This window comes from Postia placenta (assembly GCF_002117355.1).
Source record: "Postia placenta MAD-698-R-SB12 unplaced genomic scaffold POSPLAscaffold_7, whole genome shotgun sequence".
NCBI lineage: Eukaryota > Fungi > Basidiomycota > Agaricomycetes > Polyporales > Adustoporiaceae > Rhodonia > Rhodonia placenta.
In genome coordinates this window covers 908,699-932,204 of record NW_020169838.1, presented here as the reverse complement: position 1 = coordinate 932,204, position 23,506 = coordinate 908,699, and the positions used below count along the sequence as shown (strand labels likewise).

The 23,506-nt window shown below is 56.3% G+C and overlaps 3 protein-coding genes across 3 annotated transcripts; 2 read left to right on the top strand and 1 right to left on the bottom strand.

Annotated features, from left to right (window-relative positions):
* Positions 1 to 4,468: 4,468 nt before the first annotated feature.
* Positions 4,469 to 9,390, top strand: POSPLADRAFT_1046573 (hypothetical protein; the record flags this gene model as incomplete). The annotated part of the gene is made up of 19 exons (XM_024479071.1): positions 4,469 to 4,527; positions 4,592 to 4,629; positions 4,681 to 4,844; positions 4,964 to 5,018; positions 5,389 to 5,487; positions 5,585 to 5,589; positions 5,750 to 5,772; positions 6,416 to 6,480; positions 6,621 to 6,731; positions 6,809 to 6,895; positions 7,159 to 7,192; positions 7,734 to 7,771; positions 7,821 to 7,998; positions 8,108 to 8,169; positions 8,247 to 8,470; positions 8,656 to 8,729; positions 8,861 to 8,999; positions 9,043 to 9,235; positions 9,305 to 9,390. 19 exons carry the CDS (start codon positions 4,469 to 4,471, stop codon positions 9,388 to 9,390), a joined length of 1,734 nt encoding a protein of 577 aa, XP_024338957.1.
* Positions 9,391 to 11,087: 1,697 nt separating this feature from the next.
* On the top strand, positions 11,088 to 12,555 carry POSPLADRAFT_1046572 (hypothetical protein; the record flags this gene model as incomplete). Its single annotated transcript, XM_024479070.1, has 10 exons — positions 11,088 to 11,143; positions 11,197 to 11,234; positions 11,289 to 11,449; positions 11,548 to 11,626; positions 11,679 to 11,776; positions 11,834 to 11,922; positions 11,972 to 12,143; positions 12,234 to 12,262; positions 12,311 to 12,359; positions 12,514 to 12,555. The coding sequence occupies 10 exons, from the start codon at positions 11,088 to 11,090 to the stop codon at positions 12,553 to 12,555; spliced, it is 813 nt and encodes a 270-aa protein (XP_024338956.1).
* Positions 12,556 to 13,925: 1,370 nt separating this feature from the next.
* POSPLADRAFT_1046571 (hypothetical protein) lies at positions 13,926 to 15,117 on the bottom strand (the record flags this gene model as incomplete). Its single annotated transcript, XM_024479069.1, has 4 exons — positions 13,926 to 13,986; positions 14,049 to 14,375; positions 14,438 to 14,634; positions 14,698 to 15,117. The coding sequence occupies 4 exons, from the start codon at positions 15,115 to 15,117 to the stop codon at positions 13,926 to 13,928; spliced, it is 1,005 nt and encodes a 334-aa protein (XP_024338955.1).
* Positions 15,118 to 23,506: the final 8,389 nt, after the last annotated feature.

The window sequence follows — 23,506 nt, the reverse complement described above, 5'->3', positions numbered from 1 at the left end:
CGCGTCGACGCAGGCACTCAATCTTTCTCAGTCGTAAGTTGTATCTGACCGCGCTGTGGTCACTATCTGATATATTGTACTTCGACATCTATCAGATAACTATCGCTGTGGATCCGCTCCGTGGATTCTCTGATATCTAGCTGCGCAATTCCTCTTCGCTATGTTCCATTGCTCATGAACGGGAGAAAGAAAGAGCGCGCAGTGTGGTACAGGGTTTCATGCCTATGGATGCACAGCGTGATACTTGAGACCACCGTTACAATGAAGATTGTGGTGCGCTTCGAGATGCGCAAAGCCTTCTGGGTACTGCACCACAGACCACCCCGTGCCGCCGCGGAATGTTAGGGTTTACGGAATACAAAAGAAACCCGTTCAGACGAATCTTGCAACGACACGAATCAGGAAGCTTTCGACCTCTCAGTTCACGACTGCCCGGTCGATTTACTATGGACTTAGAAAGACCACATGCTCCGACGCCTCATTTTTCAGCAGGATCCCTACGCCAGAAGTAAGTTGTTACCACTTTGATGGTTTCGCGGAGTGATTATATTGCATTCCCGTCCAGGGTAGCTATATTGCATTATTACATTGCCTTCATGGCAGGTACGTTGTGATGCAACATAACGTTCCATCTGATACGATATTGAAGCTATAATTTACATGAACAGCTCTTCCCCTATACGACTCTGCCATAACATTCTCGCAAGAAGTGCAAGTCCTCTGGTGTTAGACTGCTCGGCCGAAGTCTATTCTGCTATTTTACATGAATCGCTTCGGTATTATGCTTTTGGGTGTTACGTATATCATCGAACATATAGCACCGCACTTGGTACGTCACCGATCAATCAAACATACAATCTCTGACTAGGCCACAGAGGTATGCCATAGTTTCTCTATTTGGCGACTTATTGCATATCTTTGCGCGCAGTTGTCGAGATGGGTTTGATCTCAGGACCGTTGCTGCGATATATCTCTATGTAATACGAGCCTGTAAGTCGCATCTGAAGCTAAAGGTTTATCCAGTAGTTCCCTCTGCTCTAACACACTATATCAGCGGTTGAAGCTTCACGTGTATATGCTCTCAGCCCACCTAATAAGAGGATATTGATAAGTGCTTCAGCCTTCGTTCTCGCTGTGCTCCAGTGCTGTGAAGTCATTGTATCTGTTCATATGTTCTTTGCGATAGGCGAGTGATCTGACACAACTTTGGCCATAGGCTGGCTTGTCTGTGACACGAGTTACGAAGGAGTGCGCCGAAGACTTGCTGTGGACGCCATCTATAGGAAGGTACGTACATAGCATTGAATCTCCCGAATGTGTGCTCGAATTCTGATCATTATTATAAGAGGTACAGTTGTCGTGATCCCGTGGTGGGTAGGTCTGTCCAATCTGACGGAGTGATGTACCCTAGCCCTAATGATCGCCGCACGAATCTCTGCGATTGCTGGCAATACCATCGTCATTGCTGTAATAATCTGGAGGACTCACAAGTCATACAATCATAATGGAGTGTTTGAAACCTCAAGGGTAATATCGGGGCTTCCGTCCGTGGTTTTAGCACATGGTAGGGTTGTATTCCTTCCTCCGAACCGTTCACCTTGATTCACCCACCGGACATTGCAACCCTTCAGGTGTTTGGTACTTTCTGTACGTTCTTCATCAAATTAATAAGTCTCGAACCGACGATGTAGCCCAGATCTCTCTCCATATTGAATATACTGGAGATTGTTCTGAATCACTTGTACGTAAGTAAAACTCAACCAGTCAAAGCGTATAAAATAGTATATCATGCTCAACACTATTTCAGCCGCGATGGGTTGGACCCATGGTATCCTTTGCACTACCGTGCGTACGCGGCGCAAGCTACCATTGTCTTTTGCAGGCTAATGGAGCCCGTCGTAGCATTTCTTCTGTCCTAGTATCGCGATTCCTGCTCGACATAGGCGAGGCCGCGCAGCAAGAAGACAGCGTTGACTGCCACGACAGCCTAAATGAGCCTCACATTCTCACGGAAGGCGAAAGCATACAGTTTGCCATTTCCTCCGAGTCTGTAATGGATCTCAGTGTATCCGGTACACAAATATTTTAAGCTATCTAGACTGACACAGTGTTCTGACTAGTGACCTTGCAGGATTTCATCCTTATGAGTGCGAGGGACTCTATCAAGTTAGTACTTCGACCAATACTCCGATAAGAAAGATCGCCGGTAGTATCAAGGAGGCTCACGGGAATGCTCTCATGAGTCTTACTTGATGCAGTTGTGTGAAGAGGTACTCGACAGCGCTGCACATCGTATGATCACACACTGACATCTGTAGCAGGTTGAAGTGATCCGCATAGTTGTCTGCATATCATAATTGTTCATGCAAGTCTTTTCAGTGCGCCAGACGTTGAAATACTGGAAACGGCATTAAAGTGATTTGCTCTCAGCGTTCTGAACGAGAGTGCGATATTACTTCAACCATATTCATTGGCTGAGCTGCTGTCGAATCAACAATGCAGGTGTCTCAACACAGAGGCACTTTTTTTGAACGTCGAGTGACAGAATACAGTACCGCGGCAAAGTGAGCAGATATGATATCTAGACTGCGCTTATGTACCACGTCCAATGCCCGTCCCCATTGGACGGATCATCGATGACCACCTGTGGTCCATTTCCGACCTGCGTGATCCTTGCGCCTGGAAAACGTGAAAGCATATGTTTATTGGGTGGTACGTGAACGACGCTCCGCTCTCAGTCTGAGTGGGACGAGTGGACAGCAGTGCACGTGTTGACGCCTGTTATCTCACAGACGCACGTCATCCCCCCCAGCGCCCGTCCAGTGTGGGGCAGGACGCTCACGTACCTGCATACGTTCTCTGAGCTCTCAACGTTCTACGAGTGGCTGCCTGAAGCCAATATTTCTGTGTTTCTTTCTGTGAGCGGCTGGGACGCGTGTTACAGAGGACGATCGTGTGCTGTAGCAATTAGTATTGCTGTGTACACCATGACTCAGACAATCCACAAGAGCATGCACTTGCTAGTCGAGCGCCCGGCATCTGCAGCCTGACCATGCTGATAGCTCGCCTTCCCTACTTTATCCGCACGTTCATGCATGGAAACATGAATCCTGGGATCGTGTCAGCACCTCTTATCGTGCTGGCGTGCTGTTGTGTTGCAATGGATCGTTGGGAAACGTTTGGCCGGGCGAGAAAATCGGCATGTGGTGGCTTATCTTGAACAGGGCTCTGCTGTTCATCATCTTTTCCGAGTTCCTTGGAATGGAACACGTTCATTTCCGTGCGGGTAGCATCCGGTACGTTGGTTTCGGCGATGAGCTTTGTAATCTGGCCCCACACGGTCTGACTCAGGTTCACAGAATATCGAATTAGGAAATGCAGAATGCACAGTATTTCACGACTTACGCCCGTGTCTCGCCATTGTATTCTTTCAAGCTAAGTGAACGCTTTTCTATAGTATGATTAAACATATTTCCCCGGTTAGCCCCAGTCAATAATGGAGCGAAGGGCGCGACGGCGAAATACACAGACATGAGAGCTGGCCGTATATTGACCTTCGGGAGTCGGTATCTGCTGCCAATTGGAGATAGTTTGTATTAAACGCTCCCGAGAGCGTCCGATACCGTGCTTCCATCTGCATAGATGCACGTAGATTCGTCCCTGTGTCCCGAGACCGAAAGATGGATACATGTCAAGGCGATCGACTGATCGTGGACACGGCGATTGATTTCCTACCTCATCAACGGCTGTGTCAGGAACCACGTCTCTACACTCTTGTCCAATGTGTGCCACCTCCCTCGAGTGACACCTAGCAATTCAGTTGCCACTCCGCTAATAGCTGTGGTAAGTGCGAATGGGCCTACACTGTCGTCTACTGGCACACTTACATCATTACAGGTTGGCCCGATAATACCATCACGCTGCACTCAGGTTTTGCTGATCACGTCTACAGGAAGGTGGTCAGGATATGTGATTCCGTACCACAACCACAAGGACTGACGTCCCACATCAATATCTTTACAGGGATAACGGTCGTCCTCTTCGATCGTCGCACCTTCTCACGCACTAATGTGCTCGAGACGTATCGTAACGCAGAGAGGCTCTGCGTGACTTGTATGACTCGTATGCTCTACGCGCACTAACAGGGGCTCACCAGGAAGGGTCATATTGAAGACCAATCCTCGCTCAACAGTAAGACGTTTATTACTGTCGACATGTTCGAAGATCACCTCGCTTACGCGATCTTGTTTTCTGGTCAAGATCTGATGCTCTGGGTGTCTTATCTCAAGGCTGCCGTTGTGTCTCAATTGCCAAAAGCGAAAGCAAGGTCACCCATTACGCCATATAGGACATGTTCGGGTCATTGTTTATATAAGAACGAGCTCACTACAGTACTCAGTGCCCCATTAACCTTCTCATCTCGAACACTCTGCATATCTAATTCCCGTACGGAGCTACGCCCTCAAGTATGTCAGGGAAAAATACCACCTACATAGATGGTACGATTGCCCTGGAGCTACAGGAGGGGTAGGTGCCAGCACCAGTCGACGATGAACCGTCATATGACGTGACCGCTCGTTTGTGTATGAAGGATCAATCTCAGCTACTACTACTTGACGTCTATGACTGGTGAGTCTCCCTACGTTGCTCAGAAGTAGTTATGTAACATCGTTTTGCCAGCACTCCCTCTCTATGATTGCTTAATCACATTTGGACAAGAAATCAATGTCTTTTGGACGCGAAATCCACGACCGAAATCCATGTACCTGTTCTACCTCAACCGCTTCGCTTTGATATTTTTGGCCGCAACGAATCTAGCGAATCAGTGGTTGTTTACAAGTACAGTATGTGCTTAAGCTGCAACTCTCATCATCGTTTCTAATCGTATCTGTACGAATAGGAGGAGTACGTGCTCACCGTGAATGAGTCTCGTGAAATGTAGTAACGCCCGCCAAGTTGTAAGATCTCTACCTTCATCCAAACAATTGCCGAGATCCTGCAATATGTGGTCCTGGCGGGTACGTCCCTGATGCTCGCCCCGACTCCCAATCGAACTCACGCGATTGAGAAAGCGGTGGCAGCTTTCCGCGTCTATGCACTTGGAGGACATAGATGGTATCTCTGTGCTTTAACATTTTTGTTAGCATTATTCCCATCCTGTGAAGATGCGGTACGTGCCTGAACATAACTGCCTTTATATCAACGACAGGCTAACAAGTAGATTCCATAGGTGTATCTCGGTCGCTCTGTCATTTGGTACACTCTGTTCCCTCCAGACATCGAGTCGTGTATTGTGGATTTAGTGCACTGGTCAAAACGAATAGATCGGTATATCTATCAGTTCAGAGTTCTAGTATTAGTACTGATTACTTCCTTCAATTTTACCAGAGGTACTATCATGGTTTGTCGGCGTGAATCATGTTCTCAAGCTAACAGGGATTCAAACTATAGTCATTCTGATCACCGGGCGTCTCTGTGTCATCACAAGTGAGTTGATGGTGGTAGTGGCGACTATCTTGAAAACCTACGGGAACGGGGAGCACTATAATCTCAACAGGAACATGCTCTCGAATGTTATTTTCAGACACGGTGCGCTTTTTTCTTCTCATTCGTTCTATTGGCACTGATATTGCAATCAACTTGCGGCAGGCCTCTGGTACTTCTTGTGCGCCTCTCATCGCATTACGTCGCGCCTCTTCTCATTAGCCGGCCTGGTTCTGCAGATCTATTACCCTGTTATACGTGACAGATATCGTATTGGTCGAAACATATGTAAGTCGTGACCCGTCCTACAGGTTATTGTAATTTCCATAACCTTAAAACCAGGTTAGCCATGACAGCATGTTATCGTTGACGCTGCCGTATGTTCGTATCCATCAGTTCGCCCACTATCTGCTGACATTCGCGTAAAAGTATCGCGTCAATTTTGGTCTCGCGATTCCTGCTCGACGTAGGACAATCTACTCAAAAGAGACGCGTCCAATTGCGCTCTGGGGATTCTAGCATTCAGACAGTGTCGGACAATACCCTGTCGCAAACCCAGAGCATGTGTTTCGTTAGTCCTTCTGATAATATGGCATTAGAAGATTACGAAGAAGGTCTGCTATCCACGCACCATTTTCACTTCAATAATCTAATATCTTCAATAACGCGAATAGGATGCAGTGAACATAATGCCCAAAACTGTCTCGAGATGCACAATATTTATTGCAGCACTGGAGACTTCGTCGACGTTAACATACATTCAGTCAATTCCTCGCCGTAAATCATCATTCGATTGTAACTTTCAAATATCTCTTGTCTTGACTCTTATGGCTCGGCTTGCTATACCGCCCTCCCAGACTGATCCTGAGTATCGATAACACCCTTGTTCTAAAAGTGCAATAATGACCGATCCATCATAATCACATTGAAGTGAAGGCTTCATCCGGAAGAAATCGTCATCATCATCGAGTCCAAACCCAGCGGCGGTAAACGCTGGTGTGTAACTCGTGTGATTATAATTCTCCCCTCGGTTTGTTTTGTTCTATTTGGTCCTAAACTTGGGCCAGTCACCATTAAATATTACATCTTCATCAGTTAATCCTGATCATCGTCGTCATTCGCCGTCTTTTTTGCAGGCCGCACCTATGTGGAGGCTACACTGATCGTAAATAGTCTTATCCCTGGCCTCATCCCCGCAATATTCTCCTCCGCGAACCTTGCCCCCATCGAAGTCGAGCACAGGCGGAGTATGTCTCACCGATCTTTCAATCATACGCATCCGCTTTGTGGACATGACGTGGCATACGGGACATCTGCACTGCAGGATCTGGTGCAGACCATCGCTCGATTCCTTTCATTCAGGTTAATGCTACCACAGACAACCCAAAGTGGTGTACGACTGAGAACGCGTGTTAGTGCTTTTGAACTATGGAACGTCACACCTGTGACCTTGACTCCTGCACCATCCACCGGGGCTCGCGGTGGACTGCAAGCATGCTGCTAAGGCAGATGGTCTTCATTGTCTGCGGCGACAGGTCCGATAGGCCAGTCGGTGACCATCCGAGTATCCCTAACTGTCTGCAGATTTACGGCGCTCTGTTTCATGATATGTGTCTTCGTGCCAATGCTTCTCCGACTTCTTTCTTTAATCAATCTTCATGATCGATGGTATAGATACCACCTTCGCTCGGAAACTATACGACATATGGTACTAACACACGCCCTTTAGATTCACTCTGGGACTCGTACTAGTCATGATGTATCATTTTATGTAGGGCTAACACACAGAGCTGTGGCTTTGCATGATTGTTTTGCATTGGCAAGAGTAGTGCGACCAAGGTTGACTTGTATCCTGCCGTGTTGTTTCGATTTCCTTGCGATCATAGCCACAAGGGCTATGCAACATGATATTTCCACACTGCTGGGAATTGATTCCCGCTATGCTCTATGTCAGGGAAGTGTGGATAAGGTTATGCACGCTGCGCATCCATTGAGACACTGGACGACCGATGATGGAATTGACTACCACATGGTATTGCGTGCGAAAGGAGATGACTTGATACATATATTAAGAGTAGGCACGGCACAAGATCCTAGCCTGCTTATTCACCAGTCGGCTATCGAGTCAAGCAATTGTGGATATCAGATATGACTGTTCCTGCACCCAGCCTGCCGATCCAAGCCCTCCAACAGGGGTACAGTTTTATATGGATTGAAACAAACTCGCAATTGATATTTTATTCCTACAGTGCTATTATAAGCTATGTCGACATGGCATTCATGATCGGTGAGTCCTTATAATGTGTTTTATTCCTGAGGTATGTCGGCTGAAATAGCTGGAGTAGCACTTCCCGCGTATGACTTGATCCTTACACTGGCGCAGGAAGTGCAGGTCTTCTGGAGTGGGTCGTCACGATTGAAGCCAATGTTGCTGTTCTATCTCAACCGTCTCGGGATCATATTCTTGATCGCGGTGTACATCCAAGGTGAATTCAACAATACACAATCGGTGCGGTAGTTTCACCTAATCAACCGGAATTGTTTGAGCTGATACATTTATAGGGGTATATATGTTTTTCTTTCGGTTGTGGCACACCCTGAGAGACTGTGATACTTGATATAGGTGCACTTTCACTTTCGTCGGAAGAGGAGTCTCTGGAATGATTTTATATGCAACTCTAGCTGGTAAGCTCCTCATGATGCTTTGGACTATTGTCTGATTAGCAATTAGTGGTCGGGGCTTCACGAGTCTATGCCCTCAGTGGTAATAGCTGGTATCTTTGCACGGTCACCTTCGTCTTGGCTTTGCTTCCATGGTTTCAAGATGCGGTATGACTTTGCATTCATTCTGAATATCGGGGGTTTTGATCATTGTGGTCTAAACCTAGGTTGCGTTAGGCAGATCCAAGATTTATCAGACTGTATCCCCCCCGTACAATACCAAACAGTGTACAATGGACCTACTATGGACACCATTGGTCGGCCGGTATGTATAGTTCATATCAAATACTCCCATGTTTGACGATATTCTCTAGAGGTAATCTCACCTTTCCTCTGACAACCTTGCACATGCGCGGCCTAATAAGTTTCCTGCGCTGCAGCCTTGATGATCACTGCACGTCTCTGTGCGATTGCAAGCGAAATCATAGTCATAACCTCAACTATTCTTAGCATCCGACACACAGGCACTTTGTTCGGGAAGAGAAACGGAGAATCATTGCTCCAGAAAGTCGTGTTAAAACACGGTACGTTGACCCTCAACTGGCTAATAGTGTTTGAGTCTCCATTCTGAGTATCGCACCTCAGGCATAGGGTACTTTGTGTGCGTCAAACACCGATTCGATTCCTCTGCTCTTGAGCTCACATGGGTGTACAGGTCTCTCACTCTCCTCAATGTCCTCGAGATCATTCTATACTACTCCGATGTCAGCTCTCAGTGCTTCATCTCCGTTTATCACGACTCAATCTCACTTGTAGCCAGTATGGGTTGGGCCCTTGGTGTCCTTCACACTCCCGTACGCGATGGACGCTCTCGCATCCTAACCATTATGCTGACAGTATATTGAAAGGATTTCATCGATTCTTGTTTCGCGCTTCCTGCTCGACTTAGGGGCGTCGGTTAAGAGAGAAGACCAACACGGCATCGATGGCAGCGAACTACACACCTTCTCGCAGGCGACAGAGGTAGACACAGTGCAGAGCATGAAGTTCTTTGTCCCCTCGGATTCAATGCTGGATGCATATGACACAGGTAAATCTTCTCAATGCCGGATATCCGCACCGAATGATACATCCGATGCTCATTCATTACTACCTACAGGTTGCATCAGGTCATCTAGCGAGGCCGACGTCCTCACAAGCCCGCAAGTCAGGAACATCGATACTCTAGTGGCAACAGAAGCTTAGACACTATCGCGCACAGACACAGTCTGATGTGACCCCTCCTATCAACAGTGCGTGACAACAGACAGATCCATCGAGATGGAATAGCAGTGGCCATACACGATATTGTACAATGAATTACTTCTTCTATACAAAGTACACCCTAGCATGTATTTCTATGATACAATACTCGGCTGTGTATGCTTAACAGATACGTACCGAGGGACATCGTCTAGTAGCACCCCCGTACTCGGAACTAGTCGAGATTGATCTCGACTTGACACCTCGGCAAACAAGGAATTGAAGTCATCTGCCAATCTCATACAACCTAATTCTCAGCGTTTTATGTATTGTAACACATAGACAATCCACGTGCACAGGAGCTGGGACCATACGACATTGTCCCCCGTGCAGTACGGCTGCTGATCAACTTGGTTGTTGGCAGATTTGTGAAAGATCGCATGAGGATATCAACATCAGGAGACGGGAATTCATCCGTTGGCTCCGTGATCTGTCTCTATAAATAACCATATAGCACAAGGTAGAAATAGCGACCTCAACGCGCCATAGTGTTGACCGATATGCCAAATTCGGCACTGAGTTTACGTACACGCCTTGCGTATCTCGATAGCGGCTTTAGCGCACTGTTCCACCTTGTTCCACGCGCCAGCGTTCCTCGAGCTTTCATACACCGATCAACTGTGCTATGAACATCTTTTTGATGAGCCCTTATTTTCCTTTGGAATGTAGCTCACCACTGTGCCACGGCTCGTGACCGTTAACAAGACCATCCACTGCACATTGACCATAATCGCAACTAGTGCTCAAAGTTGGTCCGCTTCTTCGTGATATATCTACTGGAGTCAAACCACTCATGAATGTTTCAGGGACCCTTAATTTGATGCCCAAAGTGGGCGAGGTCTGAACGGTCAACGAATAACTACCGAACAAAACTTCTGCATTGAATCCGAAAGGTTGCCAATGCACCGGGCACCATCAAACATAAAGGCAAGTATGGTGTACTAATTACCATGATTTCGTCCGCAAGCATACCTTCGGAACTATAGGGTCGCGTCACTCGATCAGAATCCTTCGCCTAGAGCTACTAGAGGCTCGCCCCAGAGCTCCCGCATAGTCTCCCTCAAGGTTTACTACGAACATTTGGGGTAGAGGAAATCCGATTTCCAATATACAGATTTTCGTGTATGAATGTTTCTCAAGTATTACCAGGTACAGGCATCCATTGCGGGGGCATCCGTCCACGCGGCCCTGTCCACGCGGCCCCCTCTTGTGGACACAACCCACATCCCAGAACTAGCAGACGCTGTTCGACCCTTATCGCCGCTCATGATAGGACATGGGAAGGGCATACTGTTTCAGTGGATTGCAGGCAGTGTCTTCAGCATGCAGCAGTATGTCCGATGGCAAGCCCGGGCGGTTTACTGTAGAGTATTCCTGCATTATGTTGCCCCCGATGCCAAGTGTGATGCGGGCATCAGATTCCCGGAACGCAATGTATCACCACAAGACGCTGGTAGTTTGCAATGATAGTTTCATCTCGCAACGGGAAGCTGTTTTATGACCCGTGGAACTAGAGACTGATAAGATTATGTGCAGAATATTATACAATTACGCAAGCAGGATATAAGTGCTACTAGAGAGCTTGCTATCGCGGATTCGTGTAGTAAGGCTCCTTCATATTACCACCCTTCTTCGTCCCGATGTCGGGAGTGAACGGTACTGACATCTCCTCGTGGCTGCAAGACGTGCGGGAAGGGTATGCAATACCCCGAATGTTCTTTATGTCCTGATAACGAGACTTACTCGCAGGGTCGACCTCTCCTACTACAATGTTGCATTCATGACCGGTGTGAAGGGTCACTCGTGAATACGAACACCATGACTCAATAATTCTTCCGCAGTACTCCCCCTTTACGATGCTGTGCTGACATCTGCGCAGGAATTGCAAATCCTTTGGAGACAGCGTCCAAGACCGAAGTCGATTTGCATATTTTACCTCAATCGCTCAAGTCAAGTCCTTTTGGCTTTTGCGATTGCCACGAATTATTTGTACGGGCCATATGTGCGTAGTCATGAATACCTCTGTTTTTTGGTTAATATGGACCAAGGAGTACTATGTAGAGGTAGGCTGCCTTGATAAATTACGTTCGCATATCTCAGAGGGATATTTTGCATAGCTGCAAAGGAGTTGTCACCAGCCAAACTGTCGCATTCATAAGTCTATACGCCATCCTCGCTTGTACGTGAACTTCTGACCTCTCAGTTCATTATACTGATCAACCTTCACGAAGTTTCTGGGACTCTCAGAGCTTACGCACTCTGCGGACAGAGGTGGTACTTGTGCATCACGGTCCTTGTTTTAGCGTTGGTACCCTGCTTCCAAGACATTGTATGTTTCCGGCACTGTCCGATCATGAACACTGTCCTCGTCATAACATCTACACAGATCATTCTAGCTGCGTCTGTAATATACGCAACAGAGACGCAGTGCATCTTCGATATAGCGCTTATTAAATGGACGGGAACCATTGAACAGTATGTGGATCACGCAGTGCATTCTCGGATGACTAACAAATGGCCTCAGAGGTACTGTTGATGCTATGGGTAGCTCACCCGGTCCACGAGTTCTGATAATAGCCCCAGCGATAATGATCTCTGCACGTCTCTGTGTCATTGCAAGCGATTCCATTGTTATCGTTGTAACATTATGGAGAGTACTCAAGCATGGGGACGATCCTGGAATACGAACTACCTTTGTAAGTAGGCCCTATATGCTCAAAGAAGTCGTGATGGTACATGGTATGAACACATTTTCTCCTGTCATCGTCTCCAGTCTTTACTCACAGTGTCATAACCCAGGCGTTTGGTACTTCTTGTGAGTTCTCCATGCCTATTCTGAATCCCGATTCACCGTGCTGTGCAGATCACTCGCTGTGCTGAACATCGTGGACATCATGATGTACTACCTATGCGTGAGTTCTTCGTCAGCTCTTAGACTCTTAGACTCGCAAGTCATCATTAAACGCTATACAGTCGCGCTGGACAGACGTCCTCATGCCTATGAGTGTTCCGTGAGGATACATCGTCATTTATCTCAGACTACTCCTGCTAATGCCATTTTTGTAGCTTGTGCTCCGTATTACTATCCCGCTTTCTCTTGGACATTAGCGAATCCGCTCAACGGAATCGATTATTCGCAACGACAGAAAGCTTCGAGCTACAAAGCATTCTTACAATGAGTAGCATCGAGTTCGCCGGACCTACGGTAGGAGCTCATGAGACAGGTAGACCCCACCATTTCAATGGGCTAGCGTATCCCAGTGTATACCTGACCTATTTTACATAGGCCAACTCAATGAAGGCACGACAATCACGAAAGGTGGCAACAATGCGAATGTTTATGCCAGCAGCCGTACCTCGCCCGCGGAGACTTTTGTATGATACAAGGGGTCTTATTCGTTACCCCGCGACAATTTCCTTACCTCTCTTGAAGCCCGCACGCACAGAGATGAGCTACGATGATGATAATGTGCTTCGGTTTGCTTACTTGACAACACTGGTCTTCTACCGGTATCGTACATGGGACATAGTGACTCTCGCTTGTGGTTGGTACCGGGTCTTGGACCTATTGAGGCATATGTTCTATTGAACAGTATATGTGCTGGAGTACAAGACATGAAGAACTTAGGAGAATTAGTATTCCCCGAAACAAGATGGGAGGTCGACTCGGCGGCGGTTCATCAGGATATAAATCAACAAATAGGGAGCAACTTCGCCGGGCTTCAAAACACAATTACCTTTGTTTATACATATGTCGATTGAACTGGTGGCTTACTCTGTATCGTGAGTACGTGGAATGGCAACTTCATGCTCGTCCATTGGTAATGTTAATGAAACCTTCCGGTAGTGTATCATCGCTCTCGCTGTTCCTAATCGACATAGGCGACGCTGCGCACAAAGAGGGATTAGCCTTTAATTTACAGAGCATTGTTTACGAATCCATATTACTCACTATGACGCAAACGCAAAGTATGACTTGTGCTATATCATCCGTGGCTCGCCACGAAACACTGGGCGAGGTTCGTGTATCCTACAGACTATAGTATAATTCCCAAAACAGTTGACCACATCCAAGAAGCTGCAGGTGGTCTACTAGGGATTGAGGATGGATAACGGGCATAGATAGGCAGAGCGTAGGATAGTTTTCGAGTCTTAGGCGCCTCTAGCTGTAAAGTCCTCGCCGAACAATATGAGATCTTGCATCCGATCTCGCTTGTTTGGAAGATGTCCTATCCTCCCAATGATCGTCAATTGCCAAGCAGGATAGACATTCAACGGCATTCGATACAGTATGACAGAGATTTGAAAAACAAGTGTAGGAAGCAAAATATTACAGGTAAGGCTACATCTATGGACATACAATATAGCGAAGAAGAGAATAGCAGCATATACTTTTGCGCAGTCCATGACATTGAACCTTTTGCTCGATGTTCATTACACCTCGTCCGCATCCCTCTCACGCAGGAACCAAAGCACCTTCAACGGGGCAACAGCCTCTCCTTGTCAGTGACAGTCCGAATCCAAATTTCGCCCGGACGGCTGACACGCAAACATTGTCAGCACACCATAAGAACCCACGTATGCAATGAACTGCGGCTCACCTTCTGTCCCTCAAGATCCTGAACACCTGCCTGTCCTCCACTTTCTTGTTCTCGCTCTTCCCTCGCGCATTCGAGCCTGTCGCCCTCGGCGGGAACGCGTTGCCACAGCGCGCCTGGAGATCCGCAATGCTTTCGTTTGTGCTCTCTGTCTCGACGACGACGGTGCCATACCAGCTCGGGTCCACGACCCACGCGCCACCGGGTCCAGGCCCAGGACCGACGCTCGGCGGGACCTGGATGCGAATCGGCTTGCCCGGCGCGGGCGGGCGGATCGTGAACTTGGATCGACTCATCCACCGCACGACCGTATGGTGGCTACCTTGCGGCCTGCATGCCAACAAAAAGCCCTAGTGAGTACCCAGCACACTCGCACGAAGCGGGCGACCTACGTCTCGGTGCGTGCCCTGTCCTGCACCATATTCAGGTTTTTCGCGATCTCCTCGCCCCACGACGAGATGTCGATATGGCAGACCGGATTCCCCGCCCCTGCCGTACGAATTACGCGGTGGAAGTACGACGGCGGGAACGCCAGCGTCGGCAGGTAGTGCGGCACGTCGCCGATCGGGGACCATGTGTAGTCCAAGTCCTGTCAGCCACCGCAACCGTCAGTTCGCGAACATATCGAATGAATCAAGCGCGAAAGACATACAATCAGATACGACCCGTCCCAGACCATGCGCCCCACGTTCGCCTCGTCGCCCACCGCGATGTCCCACACGACGTCTCCTGCGCGCATCAGACGCATCACACCGGCCGCCTGCAGCTCGCCCTCACACGCCAGCACGTTCGCATCGGACAGCCACGCGCCCTCGGGCGACGGCACGAACACTTGCAGCAGGGGAGCGCGCCTGAGGCGGACCAGCGGCGACTGAAAGTCCGCGCGTCCGCCCCCGCTGCTCTCGTGCGTCTGCGTGCTCCGCGCGCGCGGCCCAAACGCCGGCGCGTACGAATGCGAGAACGAGGACGACGGCGACGGCGCGCGACTCGAGCCGCGTGACTTCTGCCGGTAGTGCGTCACCGACGGGCTCCGCGACGCGCCGGGGCGGCCCTGGCTCGTGCTGCGCTCCATGAAGGCAGGCTGAGGGGGCGGCGGCGGGGCGTAGCGCGCCTCGGCCTCGGCCTGCGCGCGCAGACGGAGCACGACGCGCGTGTACGCACGGCACGCAGCCGCAAGCGCGTCCTTCGTCTCGATTTGTTTAGGGTCCCCTCGTGCGCGGAGGTACGCGGCCGCGTACGCCTCGAACTGGTGTGACGGTATCGATACGCAGCGCATGTAATTGCCGAGGTCCTGAGGTGGGAACGCGCGTCAGCATAGATGCGACCACAACCACAGCCAGAAGTACCAGGAGCGCAAGAATGTGGGCAAAAACACACCTTCAGGCTCAGCGTCAGCGGCTCCCTCTCGCCTTGTTCCCTCTCGCGCCCACCTGCCTCCGCGCTGTCAAGAGGGCCCCACACCCACCGCACATAGCCCACCGTGCCCAGAAAGCGCTCCAGCACGCACTCCCTCAGCGCCGCCTCGCCCTCCGCAGCCGCGCGCACGCCCTTGCTCACGCGCGCGAGCCCGCACCACTCCGCGAAACTCAGGTGCACGAGCAGCCCCGCGAGCAACGGCGGCGCGAGCAGGTGCCGCACGAGCGGGTACGGCCCACTTGGCTTCGGCGGCTCCTCCGCGCGCTGTTCTTCCCGCTGCTGTTGCTGTTGTTGCTGCTGCTGCTGCTCGAGCGCAGGCCGTGCGGGAAGCCGTGCGCCCCGGCGCCGTGTGCGTGCACGCGCGTACTCCTCTGGCGTCACCGGCGTCGGCGGGGGGTCCACGCGCCGTTCGCGCTCCGCGCCCGTATCGCCGCCAACCGTCTGCCCCGCCTCGAGCGCGCCCTGAGCCTCCCTCGGCGCGTGCTGTGCCTCATTCCCACTGCGCTGGGCCGACTCCCCTCGCTCACCGCGCTGAACCGACTCCCCCCGCTCCCGGCCGTGCCGCCCGCGCTCCTTCCTCAGCTTCCCCGTCCGCCGCCCCCTGTCCCTGTCCCCATGGTTGTCCCTGTCCCTGTCTGTGTCCCTGTCCCGCACGTCGTCGCTCTCGCCCTCGCTCCCGCTCTCGGCGCCGCGCGCGACGCCCAGCCGCTCGACCTGCCGCTCGGTCATCGCCTTCACGCCGAACCCGATGCCTAGGATGCCCAGCCCGTGCTTCGCTCGCGGCGCGTGCCCGTCTGCGGACCCTGACGCGGAGGCGGATGCGGACGCAGATGCAGAACCAGAACCAGAACCAGAGCCGGAGCCGGAGTTGGAGCCTGAGGACGACGCCCCGATGCGGATCCCGAACAGGCGGTGCCCGTCGCGCGCGCGTCCCTCGTCCTTGCTATTATCTTTGTCCTTCTCCCTGTCCTTGTCCTTGCCCTGGTCCTTGTCGCTGTCGACGTCCATGCCCTTGTCCGCGCTGCGCGACCGTCCGCGACGATCCTGCGACCACCCGCGCCGGAGCTTATTTAACTTGCGCAGCCTCCTCCCGCCCTCATGCTCCCGCTCATCCTCGCGCTCCACGCTCACCGAGCGCCCCCCGGGCGGCAGCGACGACGACGGCGCCGCCGTCCTGCTCTGCTCCTCTCGCTGCGCCGCCCTGTCGTGTTCCTCCCGCTGCGCGTCCTCCACGCGCCCCCGCACGTCTTCTGCTTCCGATCCCGGTCCCGGTCCCGCCGGCGAACGCGAGCGTGGCGTTGGGTAGCCGTGCGTGTGCGCATACCCGCGGCCCGCGTCGTCGCCAAACATCCCCTGCGCGTCGTCGCCGAACATCCCCTGCGCGTTCTCACCAAACATCCCTTGCGCGTCCTCACGAACCGTCCCCTGCGCGTCCTCACCAGATCTTCCTTGTCCCCCCTGCACGTCCTCGCCAAATCCGCCCTGCGCGCCGTCTCCAGCCCCCAGCCCGGGGCCCACCGCGAGCGGGCGCCCACGCACCGCCTCCCCTCCCCCCTCTCCTTGCTCCTCGTCACTCATCGCGCGCGCCTCGCGCTCCTTGAACCCCGCCTCGCGCTCCTTGAACCCCGTCTCGCGCTCGCACTCCTCGCCCATCGCGGCAAAGATCCTCGGCCGGCCGCGCACGGGTCCTCGCGGGGGCACATCGCCATGCCCGTGCCCGTGCCCGTGCCCATGTCCGGATTCACTCGCGGACGCGTACACGCCCTCGTACGGGTCGGGGTGCAGCTCCGCGCCGGGGACGTGCACATGTTGCGCGTGCGCGTGCGGGCGCGTGTCTGGATCCTGGAGCGTGTCTGGATCCTGGAGTGCGGGTGGATCTGAGCGCGGGGGCGCGGGGGCGGGTGCGGGTGCAGGTGCGACGAAGGCCGACGCGTGCGCGCGCTGCGTGTGCACGCCGGAGCTGCTCGAGGGCACGGGCGAGCCCTGTGCGCGCGCCTGCTGCGGGCCGTCCTGCACGTCCGTGTCCGTTCTGCGCGCGGCTTCTTCTCCATGCCGTTGCGCGCTCCCCGCTCCCTCCTGCTGTTCGTGCTGTCGCGCATCCTCTTCCCCCTGTCCGCGCTGTCGCGCGCCCTCTCCGTCCTGGTCCCGCTGCACGCCCGGCCGCAGGCTCTCCGCGTCGAGCGCAGGGGGCAGCTTGCGGTGCACCGAGCGCGGGCTCACGACGCTCGCCTGCGAGGACGGCGCGCGCGAGGACGCGGGGTAGGCCGCCGAGGACGCGGGGTAGGCGGACGACGCGGGGTACGAGGAGCCCGCGCGCGAAGACGCGGGATAGGCGGACGATGCGGGGTAGGACGAGCCCGTGCGCGAGGACGCCGCGCGGGACGAGCCTACGGGCGCCGGCGCGGAGCCCGTGCGCGAGTGCGCGGAGGGCGGGTATGCGTGCGCGTGTGGTTGTGGGTGGGGGTGGGGGTGGGGGTAAGCGTGGGTCGGGGATGCAGGCGCGGGTGCCTCTTGGCGGAGCTGCTGCTGGGGGTATGCGAACGGCTGGTATGGCGGCTGCTGGTACGGCGGCTGCGGATGCTGGTATTGGTATGGCAGCTGTTGATGCTGGAGTTGGTACGGCTGGTGCTGGTGCTGGAGCGGCTGGTGCTGGAATTGGAGCGGCGGCTGGTGGTATTGGGGCGGCGGCTGGTGGGGTGTGGTCTGCGAGGCGGAGCGCGTCGGGCCCGGGCCCGGGGCGGCGGAGAGGGCGAGGGGCTGTGGGGGGCAGCAGGGTCAGCATCGGCAAGGTTAGCGGGAGGGCGAGAAGCGGGTTCAAAGCAAATAAAACCAAAGAAAGCAAACGGGCAAGGAAAGGCGCGTGGACGAGAGACCGAGAGCGGCAAGGGGTGTGGATGAGCGTCGGTCGCGGAGAGAGATGGGAGACGGCGGGCAACGCAGGTGTGCTGGACGGCGGACGGCGGACGGTGAACGGGAGAGCAGCACGGACGCAGGGCAAGGCACGTGGGTGGGTGTGCGCGGCGATCGCGATCGCGGCGCGGGGGCAGAGGCAGAGGTAGGGGGGATCGCCGCCACGCACGTTGTGCGTGTCGTGATCGGCGTGCGAGCGTGCGAGCGTTCGCCATGGACGGAGACGAAGCCCGCGTGCACGCGGCCAAGGGGCGTCGCGTAGGCGCCCGGAGAAGACAGGATCGCCATGGGGAGCGGCAGGATCGCGCGGGCGACGCGAGACACGTTGGCGAGACGAGACGAGGGGGCGCGCGGGAGGGGGCGTCACGGACAAGGAGTATTTGCACGGGCAAGGAATATTTGCACGGACAAGCCATATTTGCACGGGCAAGCCATATTTGCACAGACAAGGAACATTTGCAAGGAGAGAAAAGGAGAAAGGAAAGGGAAGAGGGCAGGACACGGGAGGGGACGCACCGAGGGGGCGGGCTCACTGCGCTTGGGGGTGGCGGTCTGGCGCCTGGTGAGCTTGACACGGCGGACGTCTGCGTCCCGTTTGGGCGCGGGCTGGAGGGCGCGGGCGGCGGGGTCGGGCTGGAAGGACGGATAGACGGGCGTGAGGACGGGCATGACGCGGGGCACGGAACGGCGGCGTGGATGGGAGACACGGACGGCGTGACTGAGAGACACGACGGCAGAGAGGGAAAGGCAAAGGGCTGCGCGGGCGGGGTATAAGAAGGAAGAAGGGGAGGGTGCACCGGCAAGGGCAGGGCACGCGCGGGGCTTCCTTCCTGGTGCCCGCGCGCAGAGGAGCCGGCATTGCGACGGGCACGGGCACGGGCACGGGCACAATTGGTCGCCAGCACGCGGAGCAGCATTCCATCTCCCCCGCCACGCCTTCCCCAGGAACGCACGCGTCGCAGGGACTGTCCCCCGCTGCCAGCCACCGCGCGCCCCTGCCATGCGCCGCGCGCCCCCTGCCAGACACGTCCACCGCCCATTGCCAATCGAGACCGCCCATTGCCAATCGACACACAATCAGGCATTCGTCCTGTCCTGGGAGACGCAGCCCGTGCACAGGCCCCGGCAGCCCAGGCCCTGCCCGTTAACCTCGCCCTCGATGACGCCCACCACGCGTCATCCGCATCCGGCACAACGCCTTCTCCAGCGCCTCTCCTGCCATGCAGACGCCCTCGCAGATCAACGGAGCGCCCGTCGCCTCCCCCACGCCCCGCCCCGATCGAGCGCACCCCCATCAGCCCTGACAGCGGTGACACCGACAGCGGCGGACACTCTTCGCGCGAAGCACGCCACAGCCGACGCCCAATATGCCTCCGTCGGGCCGCCAAGCAATACAGGGCCATAGCAGGCGCCCAAGCAGAATGGGACAATGCACTCACCTCTTCCGCCTTCTCCTTGTCCCTCCCCTTCACCAGCCCGAACGCCGCCAGCAGCGAGTACTTCCGCCGCGGCTTCCCGGTCGCGCCCGCGCTCTCCACACGCGTCCGCGTCGCCGTCGCGTCCGGCGTAGCGCTAATCGACGCGTCCTGTGCAGCGCTCGCCGACGCGTCCTGTATACCGCTAGCCGACGCGTCGTGCATACCGCCCGCAGTCGCGTCTTGCCGCGGTGTCAGCGGCGATTGCACGGACGGAAGCACGCCCCCCGCCGCCGTCTTCAACGACGCCCCCACGTCCACATCGCGCACAGCCGTCCGCGTCGCCACCGCGTCCTCCGCCGGCGGCAGCGGTGGCTGCGGCTTCTCCCGCCCTGCGCTCGCCGCCTTCATCACTGGCGCCCCCGTGCCGTGCCCATGGCTCGACGCTGCATTGTGTCCATGGCTTGACGCTGCATCGTGCCCATCACTTGACGCTGCTCCGCGTCCATGGCTTGACTCCGGTTCGCGCCCATGGCCCGATCCCGCCCCATGCGCGTCGTTCACCGCCCCCCTCTGCCGACCCACACCGCCCCCCGCCCCCCCATGCCCGCCGCCCACAGACGCCCCGCTGCTCGACGGCGGCGGCGTCGGCAGCGCCGCGCGCACGGGCTCCCTCTCCTTCCCCCTCTCCCGCTCTCTCTCCCTCTGCCGCACGTGTTCCCCCTCCCCCCTACGCTCCCTCTCCCCCCTCCCGCCCTCCCGCGCGCCCGACGACGGCGACAGCGGCGGCCCGCCCCCGCTCGCGTGCCGCGGGCGCCCCGCCACCTGCACCTGCACCTGCGGCCGCGCGCCGTGGGCTTCCCCCGTCGCTGCCGCCTCCCGCGTGTGTGCTCCGCGCTGTCCTCTCGCGGGCGGCACAGCGTCGGCCGGCGTTGTGTTTGTCTGGCGCGGCGATGTGTCTGTCTGGCACGGCGATGTGTCTGACTGGGTGTCTGCCAGGGCCTGCGATGCGTCCGCCTGCGACTGCACCGCGTCCGCCTGCACATGCACCTGCGCCTGCATCTGCGCCTGCGCGTACACCGGCGCAGGCTCGGCAGGCGCGCCCACATCGACGCTGTGCGAGCCGGGCGGGAGCGGCGCGGCAAGCGAGAACGGCGAGAAGCGCGGCGCGGGCAGGAGCGCGGGCGCGGGCGGGCCGTCGAGGGCAGCGGCGGGCTCGGCGGGGTGCGCCGGGCGAGCATGCGGCTCCGGCGGTGGGCGCGACGGCGCCTGCCCCTGCCCCTGCGTGTGCGTGTGCGTGTGCGCGTCGGGGGGCACTGCTGGCGCGGGCTGCGATGGTGCCTGCGACACGGGCTCCGCGCGCCGCTCCCGCTCTCGCTCCTTCTCCCGCTCTCGCTCCTTCTCTCTCTCCCGCTCTCGTTCTCGTTCTCGCTCCCTATCCCTCTCCCGCTCCCTCTTCTTCTCCCTCGCCCGCGTCTCATCCCGCTCCAGACCCTGCGCCCGCTCGCGCCGCCGCGCCTGGCGCTCCTCCTCCCGGCTCTCCTCCTCCTGCCGCACGCGCTCGCGCTCGCGCCGCCGCGCGCGCCGCTCCTCCCGCTCCCTCTCCTTGTCCTTGTCCTTGTCCTTCTCTTTCTCTTTCTCCTTGTCCCTCTCGTCTGCCCTCTTCCTCTCGTCTGCGCTCGAACTCGCGTTCGCGGTCGCCGCGCGCTCGGGCCCTCCCGCGCGCGCCTTCTCCCTCGCACGGCCCTCCTCGCGCTCGCGCTGCCTCGCACGCTCCGCGTCCGTCTCGCGGCCCTTCGCGTCCGCGTTCAGCGACGGCGTGCGCGCAAAGCGCGCGTACACCGGGGGCACGCCGCCCGCCGCGTGCGTCGTGGGAGCAGAGTATGCATGCGCCGGGGCAGCTGAATATGCGTGCGCAGGGGCAGCGGAGTATGCGGGCGCCGGGGCGGTGGAGTATGCGTGTGCGCTTGCGGACGGGGCGTACGCGCGGGCTGCTGGGCGTGCGCTGGTAGTCGGGTGTGCGCTGGTAGTCGGGTGTGCGCTGGTAGTCGGGTGTGCGCTCGCAGCAGGGTGCACGACGGCGGCTTTTGCGGAGTGCGCGCTGGGAGTTTTTGCGGGGTGCGCCGGGGCCTGCGACGTCTGCGAGTGCGTGCGCGCGCGGGGCGCCGAGATCGGGGGGCGGTCGTTCGAGGACGCATGTTTGCGGCTCAGGAGGGGCATCTCGGCGGGGTCGGCGCGCGTGCTGGGGGCGGTGGTAGGGGTGGGGGGAGCGGTGTGTGTGTCCGTCCCGCGGCGATGGCGATCACGGGTGGCGGCGGAGGCGGAGGCGGAGGCGGGAGGAGGACGCGTGAGCGTGAGCGTCGCCGTGGTGGTCTGGTATGTGTGGGTGTATTAGTGGTGGTGGTGGGGATCGACGGCGACCCGGTGCAGTGTATGATGCAGGGGTGCAGATAAAGTAGGCCGGGGAGAGAAACGATGAGCCTGAGGTGTGTGTAGAGTGCGATGGTGCGATGGTGCGATGGTGGCGATGTGTCTGGAGAGCGGGACAGGGGTATAGTCAGGAGGCGATCGGTCGCACTATGCACAGGGGCGGAGGGAGGCGCACCAAGAATGCAGAATGCCGTGATGGATACGGGCGTGTAGCGGGATGTCTCCGCGCGATACGCGCAAGCACGAAGCACGGCGGCGCGGCAGGTTTTGTGGTGTCGTGTGTATAGAAGATGCAGCAGCAGCACTGATGGGACGCGGTGCGGTACAACAAGAGTGCACTTGGAACGCGGTGCTGCAGATGGTCCTACGCGGGCCTGGGGTCAGCGCAGATACGTACGACGCGAGGTCGAAGGTCGAGACAGCCGCAGTACTCTGGTACTCACCGTGAGCTACGTCTATTCTCGTCCCACTCGTCCTAACTTTGCGCGATTGGACGGGGACGGGACGCGTGCGTCTGGTCCAGCCTCTTAATCTCTGTGCGCACGATGCACTGCGAAGGACCTCTCGCGCTTCCAATTCCAACTCTTCCGCGCGGTGACCGCAGACGCTCGGATGTCGGAGGCGGCAGTCAACGATCGGGCTGTGTGCAGTGTGCTCGGCGGCGCTGTGCGACGTGCGACGGTCGACGGTCGGCGGGTGCACGTTGCTCTGTCCTTGCGATGTCGGCCCCTGTAAGAGGCTAAGGTTCTTAATCGACGGAGACGGAGAGACAGGAAAGTTCCAGGGCACGGGCGCGTGCGCGATCCGGAAGCCAGAGTCTAAGGTTCTCGGGTTTCGAGCGCGGCGAGACTCGAGACTCGAGACTCGCGCAGGGAGATAGAGAGGGCTCCCGTTTCGCTTTCGGTCTCAGTGGACAGGGTGCGGCCGGTCGGAATGCACGGCTAACTAGGACTGACGACTGAGGCCCGAGGGCTGGCAGTGTGAGTAACCGTAAGATCTAGAGCCTAGAGCGCGCGGGCACGGTATCGCTGATGCTGTGAGTGTGGGATCACGGTGCCGCTTCGAGTTCGAGTGTGCGTCCGTCGTCCTCAGCTGCTCCGAAGACGTTCAAGTTGCGTGCGGGGCAGTCGCGGTTGGGTGGCTGGGTGGGGAGGACCGGTACCGTCGCCAGTGCGTTGGTGCGTTGGTGCGCTGGTGCGTGCCGGGCTGGGTGTGCGAGCGTCAGCGCAGCCCGTACACGATGCAGCAGGCCCGGTATTTTTGGCACGGTGACGTCGGCGAGCGCGGGTC